General features: G+C 38.8%; 1 protein-coding gene across 1 annotated transcript in view; it reads left to right on the forward strand.

Moving 5' to 3' along the window:
• The window catches only part of LOC140928674 (uncharacterized), a 46,219-nt gene that overhangs the window by 10,067 nt on the left and 12,725 nt on the right, over nt 1–23,427 (forward strand). The window contains exons 17-50 of the mRNA XM_073378451.1: nt 1,033–1,110; nt 1,198–1,269; nt 1,538–1,606; nt 2,425–2,502; nt 3,192–3,263; nt 3,380–3,448; nt 4,218–4,289; nt 4,417–4,488; nt 5,002–5,073; nt 5,919–5,984; nt 6,090–6,161; nt 6,670–6,848; nt 7,215–7,348; nt 9,344–9,596; nt 9,722–9,788; nt 9,999–10,322; nt 10,742–10,917; nt 12,611–12,708; nt 13,321–13,491; nt 13,814–14,036; nt 14,754–14,902; nt 15,553–15,725; nt 16,096–16,343; nt 16,645–16,796; nt 17,201–17,263; nt 17,407–17,503; nt 17,819–18,013; nt 18,735–18,862; nt 19,421–19,636; nt 20,207–20,356; nt 21,003–21,107; nt 21,539–21,646; nt 22,397–22,556; nt 23,149–23,270. Coding sequence (XP_073234552.1) covers nt 1,033–1,110; nt 1,198–1,269; nt 1,538–1,606; nt 2,425–2,502; nt 3,192–3,263; nt 3,380–3,448; nt 4,218–4,289; nt 4,417–4,488; nt 5,002–5,073; nt 5,919–5,984; nt 6,090–6,161; nt 6,670–6,848; nt 7,215–7,348; nt 9,344–9,596; nt 9,722–9,788; nt 9,999–10,322; nt 10,742–10,917; nt 12,611–12,708; nt 13,321–13,491; nt 13,814–14,036; nt 14,754–14,902; nt 15,553–15,725; nt 16,096–16,343; nt 16,645–16,796; nt 17,201–17,263; nt 17,407–17,503; nt 17,819–18,013; nt 18,735–18,862; nt 19,421–19,636; nt 20,207–20,356; nt 21,003–21,107; nt 21,539–21,646; nt 22,397–22,556; nt 23,149–23,270 — 4,483 coding nt within the window. The remainder of the gene's footprint in view (nt 1–1,032; nt 1,111–1,197; nt 1,270–1,537; nt 1,607–2,424; nt 2,503–3,191; nt 3,264–3,379; nt 3,449–4,217; nt 4,290–4,416; nt 4,489–5,001; nt 5,074–5,918; nt 5,985–6,089; nt 6,162–6,669; nt 6,849–7,214; nt 7,349–9,343; nt 9,597–9,721; nt 9,789–9,998; nt 10,323–10,741; nt 10,918–12,610; nt 12,709–13,320; nt 13,492–13,813; nt 14,037–14,753; nt 14,903–15,552; nt 15,726–16,095; nt 16,344–16,644; nt 16,797–17,200; nt 17,264–17,406; nt 17,504–17,818; nt 18,014–18,734; nt 18,863–19,420; nt 19,637–20,206; nt 20,357–21,002; nt 21,108–21,538; nt 21,647–22,396; nt 22,557–23,148; nt 23,271–23,427) is intronic.

Consider the following 23,427-nt stretch of genomic DNA (forward strand, 5'->3'; position numbering starts at 1 on the left):
AGCGTTTTTGAGCGACTGACGTCAACCGGAGGCGGAATTTTCGCATTATTGGGCAGTGGTTTAGTTGAAACTCTCGGATATATCGTCTTTATAGGAGAAAAGAAACTTAGCAATACAAATGTGTTAGCTTCAAGGCAGAAGGCTTTACTTCCGGTTGATGGGCGTCGCTCAAAAATGTTGCTACTTAAGCTCCCTGATACTCAATATCGAACGTGGGCTATTGCCAAAAGGATCATCAGTACAGTAAAAACTCACGACTGAGAACCTGCATTTTCCAGAATTAGCCTAAACAGGTTCTTACTTAAATGGTAATTAGCACAAATTTAGGCTATTTAGATTTTTGAATAGGCTCTTCTCGGAAAAGGGCGAAAAACCACCGGCAGCTCTTTCACTGTTCTTATTCGGACTATAAAGAACGCACAGCTTTGCTCGTAAAGAGTATGAGAATTAGGACGCGGTTGTGTTGCTAACCTTAAACAAGTGTATATCTATGTGTGGTCAAAATCAGCTTTCAATCTGGCCCCAGTTTTTCAAAAGGTGGATAGCGCTATCCCCTAGATAAATCGCTACTTCGTAGGTAACACATTGGGCCACGTAGCAGCTGCTCGGAAGAGAAGTCACCAATGGTGCGTTTCCTTGACCTGAGATTAGATTTTCTTATAAACTTGCACACAGCTTAATTAATCGTTACCATTTGGAACTTATTTGACCTAATTTTAAGAGACGGGGGTTTTAGATAATCAATAATATAATTTGACTGTAATTATTAAATGTACCACAAAAATAGTCTGTTCAACTTCCATTTTAAAGCTCGCATTATTGAAAATACGATTAAAGTAAAAATTCTGCCAAATATCACAAAATTTTAAAGGGTACATTTTGAGAAATCGTCTTCTGTGTACATTGCTTTTTTCGCCGCCATGTTTGTTTTTCTAGTGCAAAACACGCGACGTCACGCTAGTTACCGCTGACCGCGCGCAAAACTGTGTTCAGCCACTTTAAATGTTTATTTTGTTTTTTTTTTTCCGCAAGGCAATTTGGAGGAACCGACATGAACTTACTGCGGAACATTGGTAGTGGTGCCTTCGACAATGTAAAAGCCTGTCAGATGTAAGTAATGAAAAAAGTGAGACAAATACCCAAAGTTTTGCTTTTACTGAGTAGGTGATATTCGCTTATTGCTCTTTACCTACTCAGCGACCTTAAGAACTTGAAACTGACGAAGATAGCACCGGAGTCTTTCAGAGATGTCTTCGTTTTCAACGATATGTGAGTAAAGCTTCCTTCCTTATTACGGTAAGATTGATTCCATTAATGCCTGAACCGCCTGCAGCTCTTAGTGGGGGGGGGGGGAGGGGGGGAGGAGGAGCAGAGTTTTTTCGTAGGCTAATGACAAGGTGTTTCGGGAGAAAACAGAGTTTGAGACCAAACGTTAATCGTCTTCTCATTTCCTTTTGTTCCTTTTTCTAGTTAGGTTTGTTTGTTGGTTAGTCTTTATTTGTTACTTCATTTTTTGATTGTTTGCTTCTTTTTAAAGCGAGCTTCAAGAAAACAAAATACAAACAATTGAGGAAAATGCTTTTCTAAGGATCAACACGAGGCATCTGTAAGTATTAGTAGAACTGAAACATGGTTGATATTACCTCCTGTAAAATAATGAATTGTATAATCCTTTTCGAATGCTCTTAATTTCCGACTAAATGAAACTTACTAAGCAGTACTGGTCGATAAAGACGAAGGATGGTCAAAGGCAAACTAAAGACCACTACTATGGCGGTGCAATTTTTTCTCTTTTTTTCTGGAGGCGATATTCCGAAAAGCTAGCAGGAAATGGACCGTTCAAAACTGTAGCGTTACTGTTAAAATCGACTTCACCAGCGTTTCTAGTCTACACTGAACGTATTCATATAACAATGTAGACAATACTAAATTGTATTCATATTTATAGAGATGACGTCTATAAATGTTCAAAATTTTGCAGTAAAACTACTCACCTGCGCCTCTCGATTACGCTTGAGTTCTAGACATTTTGACACCTTTTCAGTTATCTGTAGCTAGGCTGGAGTGCACGAATTGAAAAATTGTAGTCAGGTTTTATCTTCATCGTAAACTTTTCTACTCTTTCGGACACTTTCATTTGGGGCATACAACGAGCAAATTATCTTTAAGAAAGTGTACCATTCGCCACTCAGTTTAGAAACTAGCAGGAGACTGGAGCCGAAATGTGTCCCGCAATTGTTTTTGGGATTGTTACCGGGCACGCCCAGCTATTTGCCTATTTTTCTCCCTGTCACCAGGAACAGAAGAAGAAACTTTGCGAACGTAAGCTTGGCCAAGTTTCCTTCTCGTTTTTAAGGTAGCGAATTTTGCGTTCATCCACCCCGCAAATTTAAGTGTGATTTTTAGTTGTGTTTGACATCTCAGAAAACTTTATGGCAATGCTATCCAGGCCATCACGGTCAAGATGTTTGGGGACAGTGGATCGACAATACGAGGACAGCTGTAAGAATGAGATACGTTCATACATTATCTAGTATTTAACTGACATAGTAGAATCTTCAGTGTTACATCAGAATAAGAAAGTACAGTCGAGCTTCTCCATAACGGCCATCTTGGGGAGAGACGAAAGTGGCCGATGTAGAAAGGTGGCGGTTATGGGGTGGTAGGGGTGTAATGTGACAAATTTTTTTTAGGGAGCACATCATGCTTACTGTCTCCCATAATGGTAATAATCCAATCGTAAACCTCTCCTTGATCTCCATAATTTTTCAGATGATACTCATTATCATTAGTAGTAGTAGTAGTAGTAGTAGTAGTAGTAGTAGTAGTAGTAGTAGTAGTAGTAGTAGTAGTAGTAGTAGTAGTAGTAGTAGTAGTAGTAGTAGTAGTAGTAGTAGTAGTAGTAGTAGTAGTAGTAGTAGTAGTAGTAGTAGTAGTAGTAGTAGTAGTAGTAGTCGTCGTCGTCCTCGTCGTCCTCGTCGTCGTCGTTGTCGTCGTCGTCGTCGTCTGTAGTAGTATGTAACAAGGCAGTCCTAAGTGTCCACACGAAGAGTATTCAAATCGCTTTCGTCTGTCCCCACGAAAACGCTAAAACGATGGAAATACGATGGTATGGGCATGAGCTGTATATGATGTATAACATGTATGATTCTCTGATTCAATGGCTACTGGTGTTTCATTGTCTCTTTTAGGGATCTTGCAAACAATCAAATTCAAAGCCTGGAGGATGATTCACTTAAAGGCGTTACAGTTAATGGACAGATGTAAGATTTTGTTCAAAATAAGCAAAATTAGTGCCTTCAGCGTACAATTGATACGATAGATAATTTTCTGGTTTTGAACGAAATATTTACAATATTACCTTTCTTTTTGCTTGCAGAAAACTTCGAGACAACAAACTGGTTTTATTCCCTGCCAAAGCCCTGGAAAGGCAAAACCCAAATATCTTGTAAGAAGCAATAGTTAACTAATTATGATAAGGAGGAACGCCAGCTTGTTGAATCACATAGACCGTGCCCGGCTATGGAAGAAGAGGGCCCTTGTCGAGTCTATTTGGCGGATCGAAGCAAAACTGATTCGTGAAAGCCTCTCTACATGGCCTTTTCTGCTGTCCCAGGATGAAAATGCGAACTGAACGGATGAAACATAATAACTACGTATTGCATACAGTAAAAACCCGCGACTAAGAACCTGGTTTTTAAGAACCTGTTACGCTAAAATTTGCCAGTTAGGGTCCATCTATAAAAGAACCGGTTTAGCCTAAAATTTGAAAAAGGTTCTTATTTTCTAAAGTCAAAATAAAAAACTTCTGTACACTTGGGAAAATAACAGAAATCAACATCCAGAATCCTCTTTGGATACATAGATGTAGTTGTCTTTTTTTATCACTCCAAGTGCAATGCAATGGTATACAGATTTTATCAAAGGAACAAGCTGAATATTCCATTTGATACTCTTAGCTTCAATCTACTTTTTTCTGCAGAAAATAAGAACCTATTTAAGAACCTACATAGCTTAAATTTATGCTAATTACCATTTATGTTAGAACCTGCTTAGGTTAACTTGGGAAATGCAGGTCCCTATAGTCGCGGGTTTTTATTGTTAGTACTGCCTGTTTTTCATCCGTTTATATATGGCTCCCATGACTCTAACATGAATCCTAGTTAAACCTACTGGATTTTACGAAATTTTCATTCACGTTCAAATTCTTTTTTCAGAGAATTACGCAATAATGAAATTCCCTCAATACCAAGTGGCTGGCTAGACTCCTTTACGAATCTCAGGACATTGTAAGTTTCGTTTAATAATTTAAAATTTTTTAACAACTTCTTTTAATTAATTGTTTTGGTTATTTATTCATACGTATTTAAGAATTTCTTTTTGCACGCCAATGAACGGCTTATTTTTGTGTTGCAGGTATCTTCAGAATAATCGCATTACGTTTTTAGCAGCCAACTTATTTAGAAAGCTTACACTCCTTCATACTTTGTAAGTTTGCTCATTTACTAATTAAAAACAAAAACACGAAACATCTCGGAACACCTGGAAATAAGTTAATAAATATAAAAAATACAGAAAGAACATAAACGTGGATCGGAAGTCGAAAACGCTCTTGCTCCAGCGCTGTGCTTTTCCTGACTTTCACGTGATAGAAGGTCAAAAGGCCCTTGATCAGATTGCAAGCGATAAAAGGTACAAACGCACGTGATCAGTTGCGTTCTTTGCATTCCATTCATTCTTAGTGGAAATCCAAAATGCTGGCTACATACGTGCCAAGCCTGCGTAATAGCAACCTAGAGATTAGGACTGCGGGCTCCTCTGGTCGCCTGCAATTTCTTCTTTTCTTCTTTTCTTATTTTTTTCTTCACCCTTATTTAATTTTGTTAGTGGTTTGAGTCCTTTTGTTTGGATTATTTGGTGTTGTTTTGGGACTTTATTTGACCCATCATCTTTAAGAGCTCTTTTTTTTTTTTACTTCATTGGTGTTTTGACGAATGACAGAGATCTAAACAACAACAGAATCAGTGTTATTGAACCCGGGGCCTTCAATGGACTAGTGAAGCTAATAGGATTGTAAGTATAGAGATAAATTTTTTATCTAAGACACGTAAAAAGTTAAGCTTTTCTCTGAAGTAGCTGATCATATAAAAAGGTGATAATAGTTATAGGGTTGCAACAGGATCGGGTTTCTAAACCACTTTTACCTCTCTTCATTTGGTGAATAAGAAATGAGGCCCAGTTCACGCGTGGTGCTTCTGCCGTGCCGAACTCAATAATACAATTGCGTTCAACAGGAGCAAGAGAGAAGTACGATTTTGATTCAGAGGCGTTCTACCAGAGTCGAACTTGAAAATGCACATTTTTGAAATATTTATGAATTTAGTTCACACGGTATAAGCGCGACGTTTGAATCACTGCTGTGCCAGAGTCGCCTGCCGAACCAAATTAAAAACTTTGATTCAGACGTCGTGTTTCAACCATGCTTTTGTCGAACTTGATTTAAGAATTACGGTCAGCAGGGCAGAAGAACAACGTCTGAACTGTCCCATACTGTTAACCATATATCTTTCACAGGAGATTACTCACACTTCTATCATGTGAAAAAAAGAATGATCACGTCATAAAAGAGGCAGCGGTTAATAATAGGCCATAGTGTGGATAAAATTTTTTTTACCGTATCTTTTACACCGAAGTCGCATTTAAATAAGAGATAAAGGAGTACTCAAAATAGAGCAAAATGCGAAATCGAGTAAAAGAAACTAAAGTCTGGCTATGCAATGCGGTTATTAGAAACCCGTTTTCAACTAGTTAGAAATTAGAAACTTTCAGTTTCAAGTGTCCTGTTTAGGTTATCAGCCATTTCTCTGAAATGCAGATGGTGTAGTAATTATGTGTTTTGTTTTACTCAATTATTACAGGTACTTGTATGGTAATCAAATAGTGTTCTTACCAACTTTTCCCAAACTGGGCCTTCTTCGTGCACTGTAAGTATTCTCAGAAATCGTAAGAATAAATTTTTATGTAATAATATCATCTCAGTATCAGGATTCTATTTAATAGCTTCGTTATCCATATTGCCTCCTCTCCAGATGGCTTCAAACGAACAGAATAGAGAATCTTGGAAAAGACTGCTTTAATGAGCTCCCCAGTTTAGTAGACCTGTAAGTGAATATACTGCTTTAATTTATATAAAAGAGTAAGTTATTTTTTGCATGAACTATTTCTGTCGTTCTACCATTTCGTTCAGAGGTCAAACATTCTAACACGGTTAGCAAGAATCACAGTGAGACTTAAAAGTTGGTGAGAATGATACAGCAGTGAAAAAGTCAGTTTTCAATGATAATGAACAAATGGCTTATACGACGAAACCTGAGCAAAAGTTTAACCTTTCAAGAGTAGCATCTCATTCTGGTTTCATGAAGTCGGTAAAGAGGCAAGTAGCTGATATTTGAATTTAAGAAACATATATCGCGCAATCACTGTGGTAAAGCTTTTTAGGCCAAACTCTTCACTGTAAGAACTGTTTGTGTTTTGTCTTCATCGAGCTTGGCTTTAGAGCCACTGTCGGTTTTGCTCATGTATTGCGGCATGCCTTCTAACATTACGTAGATCTTCGTGTGTTTTTTTATTTAGTTTTATTTTTTCTTGAATTGTCGTTTCTTTTTACAGCAATCTTGCAGGAAACCAATGGGCCTGTGATTGTAATGTTTACAACTCCGTCGTTGCGGCAATGAAAGCTTTGCACGAGACCCGAGCCGCTGTCTGTAGTACGCCCTCACAAGTAGCAGGGGTTAGATTCTATCCTGGAGGCTCTTACGAGACAGTTTACCGCCAGAACTTTCTCTGCAGTAAGAAAAGATATATATTCAATAAATTTTAAGTCAATAGTAGTAGATGTAAATGGAATCTTAGGCAAATACCCACTTACACCAAATCAGTTTCTTTGAAAATAAAATTTTTGAAAGTATCAGCCTGCCGGAAGTTAAGTTTTGCTTCTCTTCAACTCCCGAACCTTAGAACGTTTTGTAATCTCTACGGTGCATTTTATTTCTTCAGGCTAACTTCTCCCACTTTTTACTTTAAGTGATTTAATGTAGTTGTCTGTTTTAATTGTTTCTACATGGCAACCCATGAGCCACTGCCTTCGATAAATCTAATTTTCGGCAAATCGCAAAATCAAATAGCTCACAGATTATGAATTTATATTATTTCAGACCCTGTCAACGTCTCGGCATCGACCCCAGGTGATTTTCAGCTGAATATCACATGGGACAGACCTAGCGAACTTCACTCGTTTATCAACTTCACGACGAACACCACACTAATCAGTACATGGCACGCTGTAAAGGTGAACAAATCTATCTTCAAATTCATCATCCAACAACGTCGGAGCGCTTTTAAGGAAGTGACAAAAATTACATGATAGCGGAGCTCCATGTGCGCGTGAAGCGCTCGCGAGCTGAGCTCCATACCTAAGAAAATTTGGTAATCTGTCCATCCGTAGACTACGAGTAGTCCCCCATTTTTCCTCAGGGATAGTAGAGCGAGCGAAACACGAGCGCGCGTGAAAATCACCCCACGCGAGAAAAGGCGACACGCGGCGGAGGGAGAGAAAAATGAGGGACTACAGACAAAGCCCAAGCTTTTGAACTACTTATGCTCATTTTTCTCTCTCCCCGCCGCGTGTCGCCTTTTCTCGGGTGGGGTGATTTTCACGCGCGCTTGCGTTTCGCTCGCTCTACTATCCCTGAGGAAAAATGGGGGACTACTCAGGTAGTCTAGTCCTTCCGAGCAATTTTGGTAATTACGTGACCGTACGTCCGCCCGTCCGACCACACCACAGGGAAACCAATATAAAATGACAAACATTCTAGATAGTATGGGAACCTGTAGCCTGTGGTTAACTTGATGATAGACATCGATATTATGGTCATCTGACAGCTGTCAAAACAGGGTATCTGCTGACCAGAGTCACATGACCATATCAAGGTCACGTGTTTTTTGAAGTTTTCCACTGACCAGTTATTAGCTTTTAATTGATCGCAGACTGAAGTTTATGTCTTTCAGTCATATGGTTCTCCCCTAAAGTTGCTGTATTTATCCGGCTATAAGCCGAGACCCTAAACTTTGAACTCGTAGAATCAGCATGACCAAGAACGAAAGATAAATCCAAAACCCCAGGCTATAAGCCGAGACCCATTCGTTACAAGTCTTTAAACTACTGTAAAACATAACATTTTCGGAAAAAATGTGACCTTCTCCAGGAAAACGTACAATTATTGTTGTTTGGATTAGTCGAACAAACCACATCAGTTCGCGTTGCGTTCCTCCGTGCTTAGTAACCGGGCAAATGTTTCAAATCACATGTTTGACCAAACATGGCGGATTGTTTACACATTTCTTGACATCTTTCATATGTTTTACACTTTCCCTCGTTGTAAAAGGCTTTCCAATGTGAGATTTTAGTTGTGAGACCTTTTTTTGGTCAGATATTTTGTCAATTTGGGACTGAATCTCTGTGCCCGAATCGATGTTTTGCTGCTATTTGCTTGGCTTATAAGTCAATTCATCCCCATTTAGTAGAGTTTCAATGCACTGAAAAAAACGTTTTGTCAAAAACTCTTGGTTATAAGCCGAGACCCCCTGTTGGGCTCAAATTTCACTGAACGTAAGCTTCAATTTTTGTAATAATCGCTCGGCTTATAGCAATGGTTTAAAGTCCATTGTCTGAAGTAAATTCAAAATGCATAAGCTTGAGCTTCGCTTTAAGCTCTGGCTAAATCTATATATCGTATAATAGATATTACGATATCAGGTGGTTCAAGTAAATTTCCCTACAGCCTACATGGAGAGGAACGTGGCCAAGTGTTTAATGTACTGGCTTGTAATAGGCCATTTTCACGATGACGACATTTACTACAACTACCAGAATTCATTTCGCTTTTGCTTTCTTACTTAAATTTGTCAATCCCGCTGAGGGTTAAAGAACAATAGCCTTAATTTGCACCAGAAAACAACAAACTGAAGGATTTTGTTAGTTGTAGTAAAATGACGTCATCGTGCAATTGTCCTATTGCAGTAGGGTAATCATGTGTTTAAGACTCGCTCTTACCACAAGCTAGAGTTGTTTATCAGCCACCCTGACTTCGCCTTCTCGGCCACAGTTGTTTTCTCAGGCTGTACCCCCCGACGATCGGGATCGTTAACCTTGTCATTATTTTTTTCTGCGGATTTGTGGGATAAACACCGCAGGGCAAGAAAAAAAATTACTGTTAAAATTATAATTTTCTTATTTATGCCTAAACATCTCCCAAACTTTTGTTTGTATTTTTAAAATTTTTAGGTTCAAAGCGTGAATTACTCGGTCACGTGTTTAAGTGACGATGCACCAACTTTATCAGGTACCTCAACGACAACGTTCCTACTTTTCACCAAAGTGGATGGTGTGAGGGCTGGGACCGACTATACTTGTCACGTTACCATGACAGTATCGGCTTACAACGGAACGTACCTTGGAGGGGGTCCCTTAGGATCACTGTGGACAAGAACAACACCAAAAAGCCAAACAGCCTCCATTACTACTTTGGAAGGCAAAGGTTGGTGTGGACCCTCTTGTTTTTGGCTTTTAACATATGTCATAATCAGATATGCTTTGTTATAGGATTATTTTATTCTTAGGAAATGCTACATTAATTTTCCTGATATGGTTTTCTTTTACTAGCTCCAGTCACAAACACCACGACCAACAGGACAAACTACTACTTGGAAGTGATGTATTACGATTTCAGGTGTGAGATCAAAGTATTTTTGTCAGTACTGATCAATTAAGGGCTTGAAAAACAGGTCCAGGCTCATGATTTCCTACATAGCTTGCTTATTTTCATTATCCTAAAAATAAAAAACTGCGGTAATGATCTTCCGGTTAAATTCTCTTAAAAATGAAAACTTTAGTCTACATTTGTTAAAAAAACTATTTTCCCATTTTTGGTTTCTTTTAGAGCTGCTGATGGTGACTTTGTGGGAATTCCAAGTAACTATCGTGAATTGTACAACCATCCGACCTATATTGCGAGTCCCTATATGAGCTGGCTTGCAATTTCTTCTGTTCCAACTGGAGATACATTCTCTGATTGGTTTAGAGCAGAGTCGCCACGAAACATACCTTACGAAGGGAAATTGCAGTTAAAAAAGCAACTGGAGACAGATTCCAATGGAAATGCAGTGTTTCGGTATTTTAACGAGAAGTTTTTCCCTGTTGACGGCCGTGGATTTGGAGCAGAAGGACAGAGAGACTGCTACACGAATGCACTCAGAAATTATGGGTATGTGATTTAGTCCAATATAACAATTCCTTTCATTTAAGAGCTCCTCTCCAGTGCAGAATTCTTACAGGGAGGCAGAAAAGTAAGTTTCGTTATGAGAAAAAAATCAGGCAGTTTATTTAATTTAACGGTTTGTATGCTAGGTGTCTTGGCGTTTGGGACCAAGTTAGATTGGGGATGGCAATATTTACCCAAAACATTACTTACATATCAGTCGATGTTTGATCAAGTTTCCACACTAACTTGTTTGGAAATACAATGTAAAATTCTTTTACAATGAAACAGAAGTAACTCGGACAAAGTTTTCTTAAAAATATATCTACGGTTATTTTAAAAAAACGTTTAACTATTCGTATAGTTTCAAAACATAAAGAGTACTAAATTGCTGCAAACAGCCTGAATTTATATTCTCTTTTTAGGTTCACTGCCGCAATTCGCACGTCGTTCAACTTTTCTGGTCAGGAAAACATGGCTTTTTCAGGCGGTGAAGAGTTATGGATATTCATCAATGGACAGTTAGCGATACAAATTTTTCACGATCCTTTGAACAGTACAATTCCATGTGCGACAATTGACTTAACCTCTGCCGTTAAAGGTGTGTAGTCCTTAGGGCAGGACTTGCAACCGCTTCTCAACACTCCTAAAGAGACGGCTGTCTTCCAGTATTCGCAGGCCCAGTTATTAGGAAGCTAAAGTAACGACTACGGCGACTGCAACGAGAACAAAAAATCAGTGAGATAAGATAAGCAAATTAACGACTTTGCACGTGCATTATTTTTGCCGTCTTTACTTGGCCTCGACGAAACATTTTCTGGATTTACGTTTTAAGGAGGACGTGAACACAAGACAATGACTTTCTTTTCATTTTCCTGAACTTCGATACAGTCTTTTAGAATTCAACTCCAAAAAACTATGCCTACATTTGACGAAATGAACGAGATGGAATAAGCGCGATTAACTTTGAGGTAGCGCGACTTCACTTTTTAAGTAAGGACTTTGCGATCCGACGCCGCGACGAGAACGAGAACGTCCAAACAACAATAGGTTTTGTAGGCAAAGCAACAATTTTGCGCGTGCATCTCGCTTTTTTGTACATTTCCTTGCCGTTTTTGTACAACTGCGACTTGAAATTGCCGAATTTTACTTTTAGAGAGGACGTAAACAAGCGACGACGAAATTTTATTCTCTTTCTCAACTTGAATGTGGGTCTTAGAAATTCAACTCCGGGAGGGTTCGCCTACATTTGACAAAGTAAGTGAGTTGGAATAATCCCGATAAAGACGGAAAGAACGCAGATTCATTTTTGAAGCGACGTTTTCGCTACCGTGGCGTCGTCCGATCGTTAAGTCCCTAATGACGTTTTTGTTGCCGTCGTCGTCCTTGTTGCTTAAGCTCCCTATTGACCATTTTAAAGCGGTGCTTGACACCGCGTGGGTCGGTGTTCTGTCGAATTGCACCATGGGACTGTTTTGAACAACTAATGTTGATCCGGTTGTCTGCGCAATCTCCGATGATAACAGGAACCTTTAGATTCTACGACGATGACGTTTACAAGGACGAGATTTTCTCAATACTAAGTATTGCGCGTATGAACACCAGCGTCATTCTGGCCGGTAAACTTGATGGCCGTCGTCATTCTACTGCGGATTTTAGCGAGAATGTCATAGTGGCGGAAACAAGTTATCAAATGTTGATGTTAAATGGGGAGAAGGCTTAACCTCCTTTAAAACAAAAATAACCGTGTTGACTTTTCTGGTGGAAAAAAGTACGATAAAGGTTTATTTTTTAAATAGATGAAAAAAAATTAAACTTAAATGTTGTCCTCGTAGCCGTCCTGGTCTTGGAATCTAAAGGTCTCTATTAACTTGTGAAATAAGTTGACACAGCGAACCCGAAACATTCCCATACAACACTGGCCCATTATCACCCTCAAAGTGACCAATAACGAAATTCATAGCGATTAGCCACTTTAAGTTCGTATTGCTTCGCTGTGTTTTACATTCACTTCTAGTTCGGATAAAAAGAAAAATTATATCTCCCACCAGTTTTTACACAAATCAAAGTAAAGAAAACTAAAGCAAAACCAACTGAACGGGTATCGCGGATTATTGCACTTTGCATCAGCAACATGTATTTATATCATTTCTGATCGGTTCGTTTCGCGTTAACTTCCCCTTTTTTAGAGCACATGCAGAGAAACTACTCTGGTCTTTGGTCTGCTTAAGTAAGCACTTTATCAATTGCCGCCTTAACTCTTTGATAACATTAATTTCTCCCGTTGTTTTAAGGTGAACTTGAAATTGTTCCCAAACAAGGAGTGATAATTGGTGGCAAGTGTCAAGAATCAGGATATCTCACATCCCAAGCCTTCAATATGACATTAAGAGTAAGTTTACCAGTCACGTATGGTCTTGAAAAGGACATGCATATCTTAAAGTGAGAAAAGAAACTGCTTTTAAATCAGTGACAAACCACAGCTTCGAGCAGAACAAATATGCCTCGCGAATGTTGGTACATGTAGCAGAGATGAACATCCATATCTGGGCAGTGACACGTCATCAGTATGGAATTTCTTTGCTCGTTCCTGAAACGTCATTTCGAGGGGAAACCAGTGGTGACGACGCGAAATGTTGGTTATTTTCTCAGAGTTTTGTTTTGCTTATATAATCGTTTCTTATTGGTCAGTAACGTCCTAAGATGACATTTGTGGGACGTAATGTTTGATTCTTTATAACTGAAAAGCCTGGACCGCATACCTTTCCAGAGAAGCTTTTCCCTGTCTCCGCTAGAAAACGCCATTTTCACGATAACGATATTTGACTACAACGACTAAAATTCATTTCGTTTTTCCTTTCTTACTTTAAGTTGTCAGTCCCGCTGAGGTTTAAAAACAATAGTCTTAATTTGCGCAAGAAACAGCAAACTGAAGAACATTCTGGTAGCTGTAGTAAAATGACGTCACCGTGCAATTGTACTATTCCGTGTTTTGTCTTTCCAGGTAGGTGAGCAATACCGTTTAGACGTATTTATAGCGGAGCGATTCAAGTGTGACTCAAACCTGTTCGTCCAGACCAGCGGAGTTCAATTCGTGAGACAATGGGAAGAAATACTTCCTGTTGATTACATAGCTGACGTCAGTGAAAACACTTCAGTTGGGTCACTGCTTCAGGTATGATGCTAATATTACAAGATCCCAGTGCCGTTTTAACTGTAAGGCCAGTCTTCTGAAAGAGAACCTGCAGTGAGATTTTTGTTAAACTTTACCGATTAAATGTCTATGTTGTGAAAAATTCAATTTTTAAATAAAATAGAGGGATTCCCATACACTTTAGGAGCAGAAGAAACAAACATTCATGTAGGCAATGATTTCCTTAAACACGATAAAAATGATTATATTTATGAAAAAAAAAGAAAATCAAGCGATGATTTAAGTTGGCAAGGATTCCAAGTAAATGCTTAAATTTTTTTTATGTCGTTACATCTTTACCCAGGAGTTTGCAGTCTCAGATGCATTTTCCACAGGACCCTATAGGGTCGAAATTTTGTCCGGCAACGAGCAAGGAAGATTCACCATTGAAGACGGTGCATATTCCCCGCCCTCCCCTTCCCCAACAGCAGCCCCTCCTTTTTTCGTATTGGATGGCGAAACAATTTTCTTATGTCCAAACGCGACAGCAAATACCACAATCCATCCAATCACAACTGCTATACCAGGTATGTCAAAATGAAGGGATTGTTAAAAGAGTCATATCAGTTACGAGGAGACATGTTTTATGTGATGTAAAGACACCAATCAAACAAAGGACTCCATGGTCTCTGGGTAGCCTGCGTAGCCTGCGTAGCAAGCGTTTCCGTGCGGTTTAGGAGCATAGAACGAGGAACGAGAGAGTTCCTCGGTCTTTCTTTGCTCCGAGACCAAACGGAAACGCTTGCTACGCAGGCTAATCTCTGGGTATCGGATGAAACACCTCTTTTTAAGTGCTTGATATTAAACAATTATTCGCTGAAGCTTATGTGATACCCGAAATAATAAAGGTCGAGTTAAGTGTTGGCCGAGGTTGATAACACTTACGGAGACCTTGGTTATTCCGGATATCTCAAAAACCGAGTCTAAAAATTGTGTTATTATACACTGGGTTTAAGAAAATAACGACAAACACGCCGTATAGAACGGAACACAGTTTGTCATTACTCTCGGAAATCATTCATTGCGCGCGCAACCTACAGATTAGTCAGTTTTCTGCTAGCAGATAACTAACTAATCTGTAGGTTGCGCTGATTTCCAAAAATTAACTGTAGGCTCTAAGGCATTGAGAAGACAGATAGTGAGTGCGATGTATAATAAAGTCTCTTAAGTGATCCATCATATAATTTTTGAAGAAAATAGTAATTAGTGGCCGATCATTAAACTTGCTTTTGTCTTTTTTCTAGCGAACGAGACCTTTACAGTCAACACTCCAACAGCGTGGATAGTTCTGAAGTTTGAACTGGATTACGAGCACACAAGAAGCTATTCTTTGACTTTAAGGATTACAGATACAGGAAAGGCAACACAACCGTCAGGAAATGTCACAGTCAAGGTGACGTTTTTATTTTTTTTTATTTTGAACTTTACTGTGCTTCAAGAAGACATAAGTAACGATAAACCGGGGTGATAACGTGTATTTTACGGATGTTTGGAAACTGAAATTAAAGACGTGTTGGATTTTAGGAGAATAAAGGGCGCTTTCCATTTAACCCAGAAATCCGGTTTGAATTTTAGGCAACTTCCAGTAGCGAATGTAACTGCATTTTCTAAAATTTCGAAAAAAGAGGACAAACTGGCGATTTATACCTAACTTCCCGCAAGTTTTCTTTCCATTCAACTTTGGTCCCGGAATCGGTTGAATGATCCGCATTTCAGAGAATTCAATAGTTTCCGGAATTTCTGGAAACTTTTCCGAAAATTTCTGTACCATTTGCCGCTGTTTCCGAATTTTCGAAAGTTTTGGTTGAATGGAAAGCGCCCAAGAGCTCTAATAATAAGCAATTCCCAATGGCATTCCACGACATGTAATACACGGTTAAATCCATTTTCCTTAATTGAAGAACCTACTTAATCAAGCCATAGTTTGGTAAAAAAATTTTTAGCTCTTTAATTTTTTTCATACAATATAATTTGTAACTATTCTCACATGTTTAGTTTTACAACCTTCATTCCATGTATTTTTCTCTTCTTCTGCTTGTGTAGATATTTGTTTTGGACTATAATGACCACTGCCCAGTGCTACCAAATGTGGACTACGACTTAAAGCCAATCCCACCGCTCCAGAAGGCTGCCTTCTTTGTTGCTTTAGCAACTGATGGAGATAGTGGGATAAACGGAAAGATTACTTATAAGCGGAGTCATATATTGAAAGCCATGTAAGTAAGAAATGCGCAAGGTTTTTCTTTGCCATTTTTTGTGGCCATTTCGAGTGTTTCCTCTTTTTGAGAAAGTTGAATAGAACTGACAGCAATTCTTTGATAAAAAACCTCTGTTATACATTTTCGGAAACGATGAAGACATAACATCGAAGTCAAAATAATTCAAAGCACTCTTTGTGTTAGTTTAGTAGAGGAATTTCTTCAAAATCATAAGTTAAATCAAGGTGTTATTGTATAGATTCGTTTTGCTCTGAGATCGGTGAAATGTTTGTACCGAGAGAAAGTCGTCAACTTCTGAGAAATTCAAATTGATACCATCGAAGAGTATTCATTACTGATTGTACGATCGCACTCGATTCCTTTGTAGTCCTCGAATTGAAGCCACTAGGTACGCGATAAGGAATGGAACGGAGTTTATTTGGAGCAATAAAACTATTGAGTGGACATACCAGTACTTCATATCTGCAGTGGACGGAGGGAAGCCGAAACGAGGGGACAGAATACCACTGACCATCTCTTTTAACGCTACTTGTCAAGAATCAGGAGAAATTTTCGTAAATGAGACAAGCGGAGAAGTGTTTTTTAGAGCGCCAGGCTTGACGGTGTCGGAGTATCGTAAGTTGTTAGACATAAATTATCAGGCTGTTTTTTCTTCACAGTTTGTTGTCGGCAATATTGCCCGGGAAGATTGGGCGCGCTATTAATTGACTATACATACACGTGTGAAGCTATGTTCACCAGTTAGATAGTTCCGATAAGAAAAAACAAAGATGTTTCGTACAGCAACAAAATTGTCATTTACCGCGTTGCTTGATGATAAAACTTCTACTTGATCATGACTCGAACCAATTAATTCTTTAAAAAATTCATTCAGGTGAACTGTTTAAAAAATGGTACCAATGTTTTGCCATTGCAGCCAGAAATTCGACCACGAAACCTAAGTGTCGACGCTGTAGGACTGGGTACTATTGTGCAGGAGACGGAACTGAGGAAAAATGCGGAGTGACGTCACCAACAGAGTTCTCATTTGGAGGAGCAACAAACTGCAGCGTATGTCCAGAAGGATGGGTAAGATTTGACGGAACCGTATACCTACAGACTTCAAGAAGATAAAGATAGAAGATCGAGACGCAGTTTACGTATCGTCCCTTGCCTGGATTTCTTAACTAACAGCGCCTAATTGCCTTGATGAAAGCAGTTACCTGTTACTTTAAAAATCGCTCTTAAGAAAATATGGTATTTGCATGATGGGGGCATTTTAACACTACAACCGGAATCCGTGTCGTTTTTTCCTTTCGTGTATAAATTTGGAAATCCCATTGAGGGTTAAATAACAAAAGCCCTAACTTGCACAAGAAAGCAGATTCTGGTAGTAGTATTAGTAGTAAAAGTCGTCATCGGGAAAATGGCCTATGGCTCTTTCAAGAGTATTATAAGCGTTGATGTGACAATGCTATCATTTTGTATTTCAGCTTTGTCACAATGGCACTGCCTTACCATGTCCACCCAACACGCATGTGAAATGTAACTCAACGGTGAGTTAATCAACATTAATAACGTCAAATTTAAAATGATCTTTAATTATGATCTTTTAAACGATGTTACACCTGTGGCTTGTGTTCGCAAGTAATTAACTGCAACTGATTTAACGAATTTGACGATTTGCCTCGTATGTCAGTGGTGTCCAGAAAAGTGTTTTCCCTGTGAGCCTGGGACTGTCTGTCGAGAAGGAAGACAGTATGAGTGTCTACCGGGAACATACAGTGATGGAACTGGTGAGCAATAACACATAAACTCTATTGGGTTTCCATTTTGAGGGTATTAAGTTTGCTCAGAGCATCAAATTCTCTTATTCATTCACAAACAGATGTAGGGTAATTCGCCAGGAAATTTAGCAGTTAATCAGAAGTGTCTTTTTCCTTCGCTATCAGCCTCGCTATTGGCTGAAAATCATAAGAATTTTAAAATGATGATAATAATTCTTGCACAAATACGTAACTTACATCCCTTATAAAATTCCGCGGCCCATGTAAGTGCATTTTTTGTGCCCTTTTTTAATCACCTGACGAGCTAACGTTATTTTTCTTTAGGTTTTCCTTGTAAAATATGCCCCCCAGGAAGTTATAACAACGTATCTAGGGCTGAGACTTGCTACTGCTGTAGACCAGGTTACAGTAGTACTTACATGAAAACGTCATGTCGCGCATGTCCTGCTAATGAGTACGCTGACCAGGGATCTTTTCCCAACTGCACACTTTGTCGGACGTGCTTCACTAAAGTGTCATGTAGGTAGCAAATAATATATATTAACTTTTTCTTACGTTTCTAGTTAATGTGTCTGATCGAAACATTTTTGACTACTATGTCAACAACAATCAGCCAGAGAGGAATACTCTTCAGGCCACGTCAGCAGAACGCCTGAAACTGCACTCTAGGAACCACTGTTGCAGGTTTTATCTGTTTCAGCCCAAACTTTGCAGGATAGTAGAACTTTGTATTCCAAAAAATCTTATGCGCTTTTTGTTCTTCGATTTTAAAGGTTTTTGGTGGAAAATGACATCACAAGATTGACAGCAAAATTCAAATTTCAACTAATTATGTAACAAATAGATAATTTTTAAAGAGAACCCTGGGAACGAGGTTTCACGATAGAATCAAATGTGAAAAAAAAATTCCTAAAACTCCAAAATTAGAGCAGACCCTGGAAGAATCGTGGAAGGCGATGTTTTCTGTTTTCATTTAAGACAAAAAGATTCCATTTTGCCATGCTCTGTTCACTTTAAGTTTATAGATAACGTAAAAATGTGTTAAAAACACTCGCCTTTGACGTCATCTGTTACTTATAACTGAACAGACCCACCCAAGGCAATCAAATTTGTTATAGTGACAACTTTTCCTAAGCTACTCATGGCACAATACATACGTAACTCTTGAGGAAACGGAACGTTTTAAATACTCCCTATTAAACAATTTTTCCTTTTCATCTTTTTCAACGACAAAAAACAGGTCCTTGCATGGCAGATCCTTGCTTTCATTCAGTTGAATGCCACAATGTTGGCAACGGATCTTTTGAGTGTGAATCTTGTCCTGAAGGCTTTATAGGAGACGGCCAAACATGTACAGATGTCAATGAGGTACTTAATACTATGAATGTGATTAATGTAACCTACGCCGAGGTATGGTGAACTGGTTGGTCGGTACAAAGCACTTCTGATTTACGTGCAAAATATTTCGGAAATTCAGGTTCAGAAACTAAAGCATACAGTGAAATCTGTATTATACGAAGTTCCCGTATTAAGCTGAAACCAAGTAAAGATCGGGCGGAAACGTCAGTAAGTCCTAAATTTTTTCACTTACTTTCTGCAAATTGAACCAATACTAAGCGGACAATAAATAGGGACCAGTGAGCTTAGTTTCAGATACAGGCTTTACTACAGCATGTAGTCCAGCTCCGATAAGGTATCTTAAATAACTCTTCGTGTTTTAGTATCGAAGTTGGCTCACTAACATGCCAACCGACGAAAAAAACCGATAACAAAACAAACAACCAGATTCAACCTAAAACTGCCATCATGTTCACTTTTGCAACAATGTGTGGCAATACGTGGCATTTGCCCATAAATACTAGTTCACTTAGCAAATAAAGTAACCTACATGTTCACTACTTATTGATGATAGCTTTTGTTCTTTAGTGCACTTTGGCAAACCCATGTTATGATCCCGGTGAATGTGTGAATCTGTCTCCCGGATATCGCTGTGGAGGATGTCCGACCGGTTACCGTGGTAACGCTCCTTCAGGCGTGGGCTTGAAGCATGCACAGAAGTACAAACAAAAGTGTGACGAAATCGATGAATGCGCTGAGCATATCGACACTTGTGATCCAAATTCAACCTGCATTAACACGCCGGTAAGTGTATAACGACATCACCCTCGACAAGTCTGTTAGCCTCAACTAAATAATTTAATGCATGACCCAAATTCACTCCAAGCTATCTCAATTGCTTTCGAATGTGCGAACGTTAAAACTACTTACACTAGCAAAAAGGATAACCTCTAGGATGGAAAGATAATAATTATCCGAAGAAATCCGACTTATAATGCGGTGAGGTATCATAGAGTATTAATGAACACTGTAGCGTCACAAGTGTATCAAGATCACTTATTTAGATGAGGGGCGGGGGGAGCTTCTCCCCATACATTCTCTTAAATGAAATCCTAACAATGTTTTCACAACTTGCAAAAACTATCATCAGGGGTCTTGCTGGCGGATTTGTTTACTGATTTTGCGCAGTACCTGAAAAACCAAAGATCAACGGTTTTAGGAAAGAGCAAAACATGGCAGTCGAAGGCGGGACTGTTTGTATTCAGGTCAAGTAAGAAATATTGTAGGCAGCCTTTGCCAACTTTTGCATGTCAGCTGGAAGTATTCATAGTGCTCCTCCAGTTTGACTCTCTGCCGATGTTTCCGTTGCGACAGGGAAGTTACAAATGCAGCCCTTGTAAACCAGGCTTCATTGGTGATGGATATCTGGGATGTTACCCTGGTGACCTGTGTACTACTGCACAGCACACCTGCCAAGTCAATGCACAGTGTTCCTCAACAGGAGCGGGAAGATACAAATGCACGGTAAGAACATTCAATTAATAGCTACTGTTACTCTAGCTCATCGCTATCTCATCGTAGGATTATACAGAACAGAGTTCTATAGTGAAATGTTTTCAGTCACCCATTTCAGATCGTCGATTTGCGATCCTCTTAAGATTCGCTACTCATCTTCTTGAGGCGATAGGTAAACTTTGCACATCTTAGCACAGTTTTGAAAGAGAAAGGGGCTAATTAAAGAGTGACTCAGAGTGACTCCATATTTTTATATGTAACTTTCCTTTTAATCAAGTATTGTTTTTCTTGTATTTATTATGGGAAATTCATATGGTATTTCTTTTCACTTGACAATAACGTCCGCTAACGTCGAAACGTTGTGTATTTTTACATTTTTTAAAACTTCTTAAAATACACGTCGAATTTTTAAGAAACGTTTTTTTCGCAAATTTTTATAGCTAAACGTTTTAAAAAGTCGCTTCTTTTTAAAGCTAATTAAAAGCCACTAATTTTTAACCTACCTTGCATCATCTTAATTATTAGACTTGCTAAGTTAGAATTTTTGTTTTTGGTAATTTAATTGTTTATCTCAACGACTTAATTAGTATCAGATTGTGTACTTGTAGTATATTGCTATGACATGTCAATCCTTTCTCATCGTTCCGCAACATAGTGTAGGGATGGATATGCAGGTGATGGAGAGGAATGTGAATTAGATCCCGACTTGGATAACATTCCTGTCAAAGGACTGAGCTGTACCCTTACGAACTGTAGAAAGGTTTGTTTAATCTCTCATTGATAAGGGATCAACCGTCTTCAACACACTCTACCCCCTCTCCTGCAAACTTTCGAAAGCTAGGCGCAAATTGTTAGATATTATACCTTGTAAAAGTAATCTTACGCGGAGACGGCGTCATAAAATCAAAATGATTCTATAAATTAAAGCTGAAGAGCTTTTAAAGTTGTTATTCCTATATATTTAGCCCTTTGCATGGAGATAATGTTTAGCGGAACGTAAAAAGAGGTTTTGCACAATTCTAGTAAATAGCTTGCACTGCTATGTTCTCTCAGAGTCCTTCAGGTATTCTCACTCGTCTTTGAATATTCATTTACTTATTTTGTCGATAAGCATAATCGCTCTACGGTTGCTTCCTTGTGTAAAGTACTTGACTAACCATACAATAATTTCTGGTATTTCCTGGCTTGCAGGATAACTGTCCGGGTGTACCTAACACGGGTCAGGAAGATAATGACGATGACACAGATGGAGATGCTTGTGATGAAGATGATGATAACGATTTGATTCCTGATAAGCAGGTCTGTCACATGTGAATAAGGGACCGTTACACCTCAAAAGGCGGTATAACCAGAAAACCTTCCCCGTTATCTCCTCTTCTCTTTAAGTTGGCCTATTTGACTTTTTTGAATCAAACAAACGGTAAAGGAGTGCCTAACTTTAAATGCTGCGAAATGAATCTTAAAGTAAAATCATGACGGACACTAATTGATCACTTAAACAAAAAACTAGCTTGGAGTGCCGTATAAGGTTGATAAGGTGAAAGAGATAACGTCTGGTGGTTTATAATTGGGTAATAGAGAGATTTTGAGTGACCTTTACGGGAAACGTAAATATACACCACGTGACCTTTTTTTTTTTAACTTTTGCTATACTGTTCATTACTTACCAAAATTAGTAGTTTAACGTTAGTTTTGTCTTTAGCAATAGTTTTGGGCTGTTTTTAGCTGCCTTGAATCTGACGTTTGCCGTTTGCCGTAAACTTCACTCTAAATCTCTATAATATATATGTTCCTCTAGTCTACATTATATATCCTCCTCGGCTCTGACACAGTTCAGAGTTAAAGACGCTTTTAACTGATTTTGGGTGTGGCCAAATTAAAAGTTGTGACTACCAATCGAGACTTTAGAATAACCGCACCAAACAATCTGAAATTTATCGAAAACTCTGCATCAATTGCGCTGTTACAGGTGGTTCATATCAGGAAACCAAGGATAACTCCATGGAAAACGTTGGAGGTCAAAATAATGTTCACGAACTTTTTTACTAGGACAACTGCATATTTGTGAAGAATCTGGACCAGACGGACGGTGACAGCGATGGAGTAGGTGACGCCTGCGATAACTGTGTGTCTATAAAAAATTCTGACCAGACAGATACTGACGGAGACAGCTTAGGAGATGAGTGTGATGATGATCAAGATGGTGACGGTAAATTGTTATCAGGCAAAAGAAACTTAAACCATAGCTTTAAGCCAGGGGAGTAGCCAACCCACAGACCTGTAGGCTCGGGCATACAAATTTTTGGTTTGATCACTCTACCGCCTGTAATAAATTATGTGTTTTTGGGGTGAGCTAAAAGGCCTAAGAGCTCAAAGAGATGATGAGGTCAGTGCGTACTAGTCGCGTGCGATTTTGAGGATATATGGAAATGAAAGTCAGCCAGGCCTACAACTAGTCGAAAATCTGGCTACGCCCCGATAAGCATTAAGGTTACCTTCGTTGGTCTGATTATATTCAGGAACAAGAATACGCAAACGTCTTGTTGCAAATCTCTTGTACAGTGATTTTTGTATTACATAAAAGCTAAATACATCGGAATATTTTATTTCAAGCAGTTAACGCAAAAGTACGTGATTTTTAGTGTCTATTCCATTTATTCGTATTCGCGAATACGGTCAATCGAACACACCCTTAATGGGTTGGAATCAATATAAAGGAGAAAGATATATAAAGTAAATATTAGTTAAGCTAGGGTGCAGGTTTGTGAAATAGATACCTATTTGTTGCCTCCTTCCCATAGGAATAAGAAATAACGCTGATAGATGTCCCAATTTAAACGCCACTGGAGACCAAGTTGATGATGACGGAGATGGCGTGGGTAACCTGTGTGACAATTGTCCTAACAATTACAACAGTGGTCAGGTGAGATATATATTTTCCACAGCAAGATATTTAATTAAGAGCATGACAAAAGCTACATTTCATTACAGTGAACTTTCCTGATCCCTGCTTAGAGCCCTTAAGATAACTTCCGTGAAAATAATGCACTATCCAGATTTTTTTTTTAATTTGACACAAT

The sequence above is a fragment of the Porites lutea genome, chromosome 2 (assembly GCF_958299795.1).
Source record: "Porites lutea chromosome 2, jaPorLute2.1, whole genome shotgun sequence".
Classification (NCBI taxonomy): domain Eukaryota; kingdom Metazoa; phylum Cnidaria; class Anthozoa; order Scleractinia; family Poritidae; genus Porites; species Porites lutea.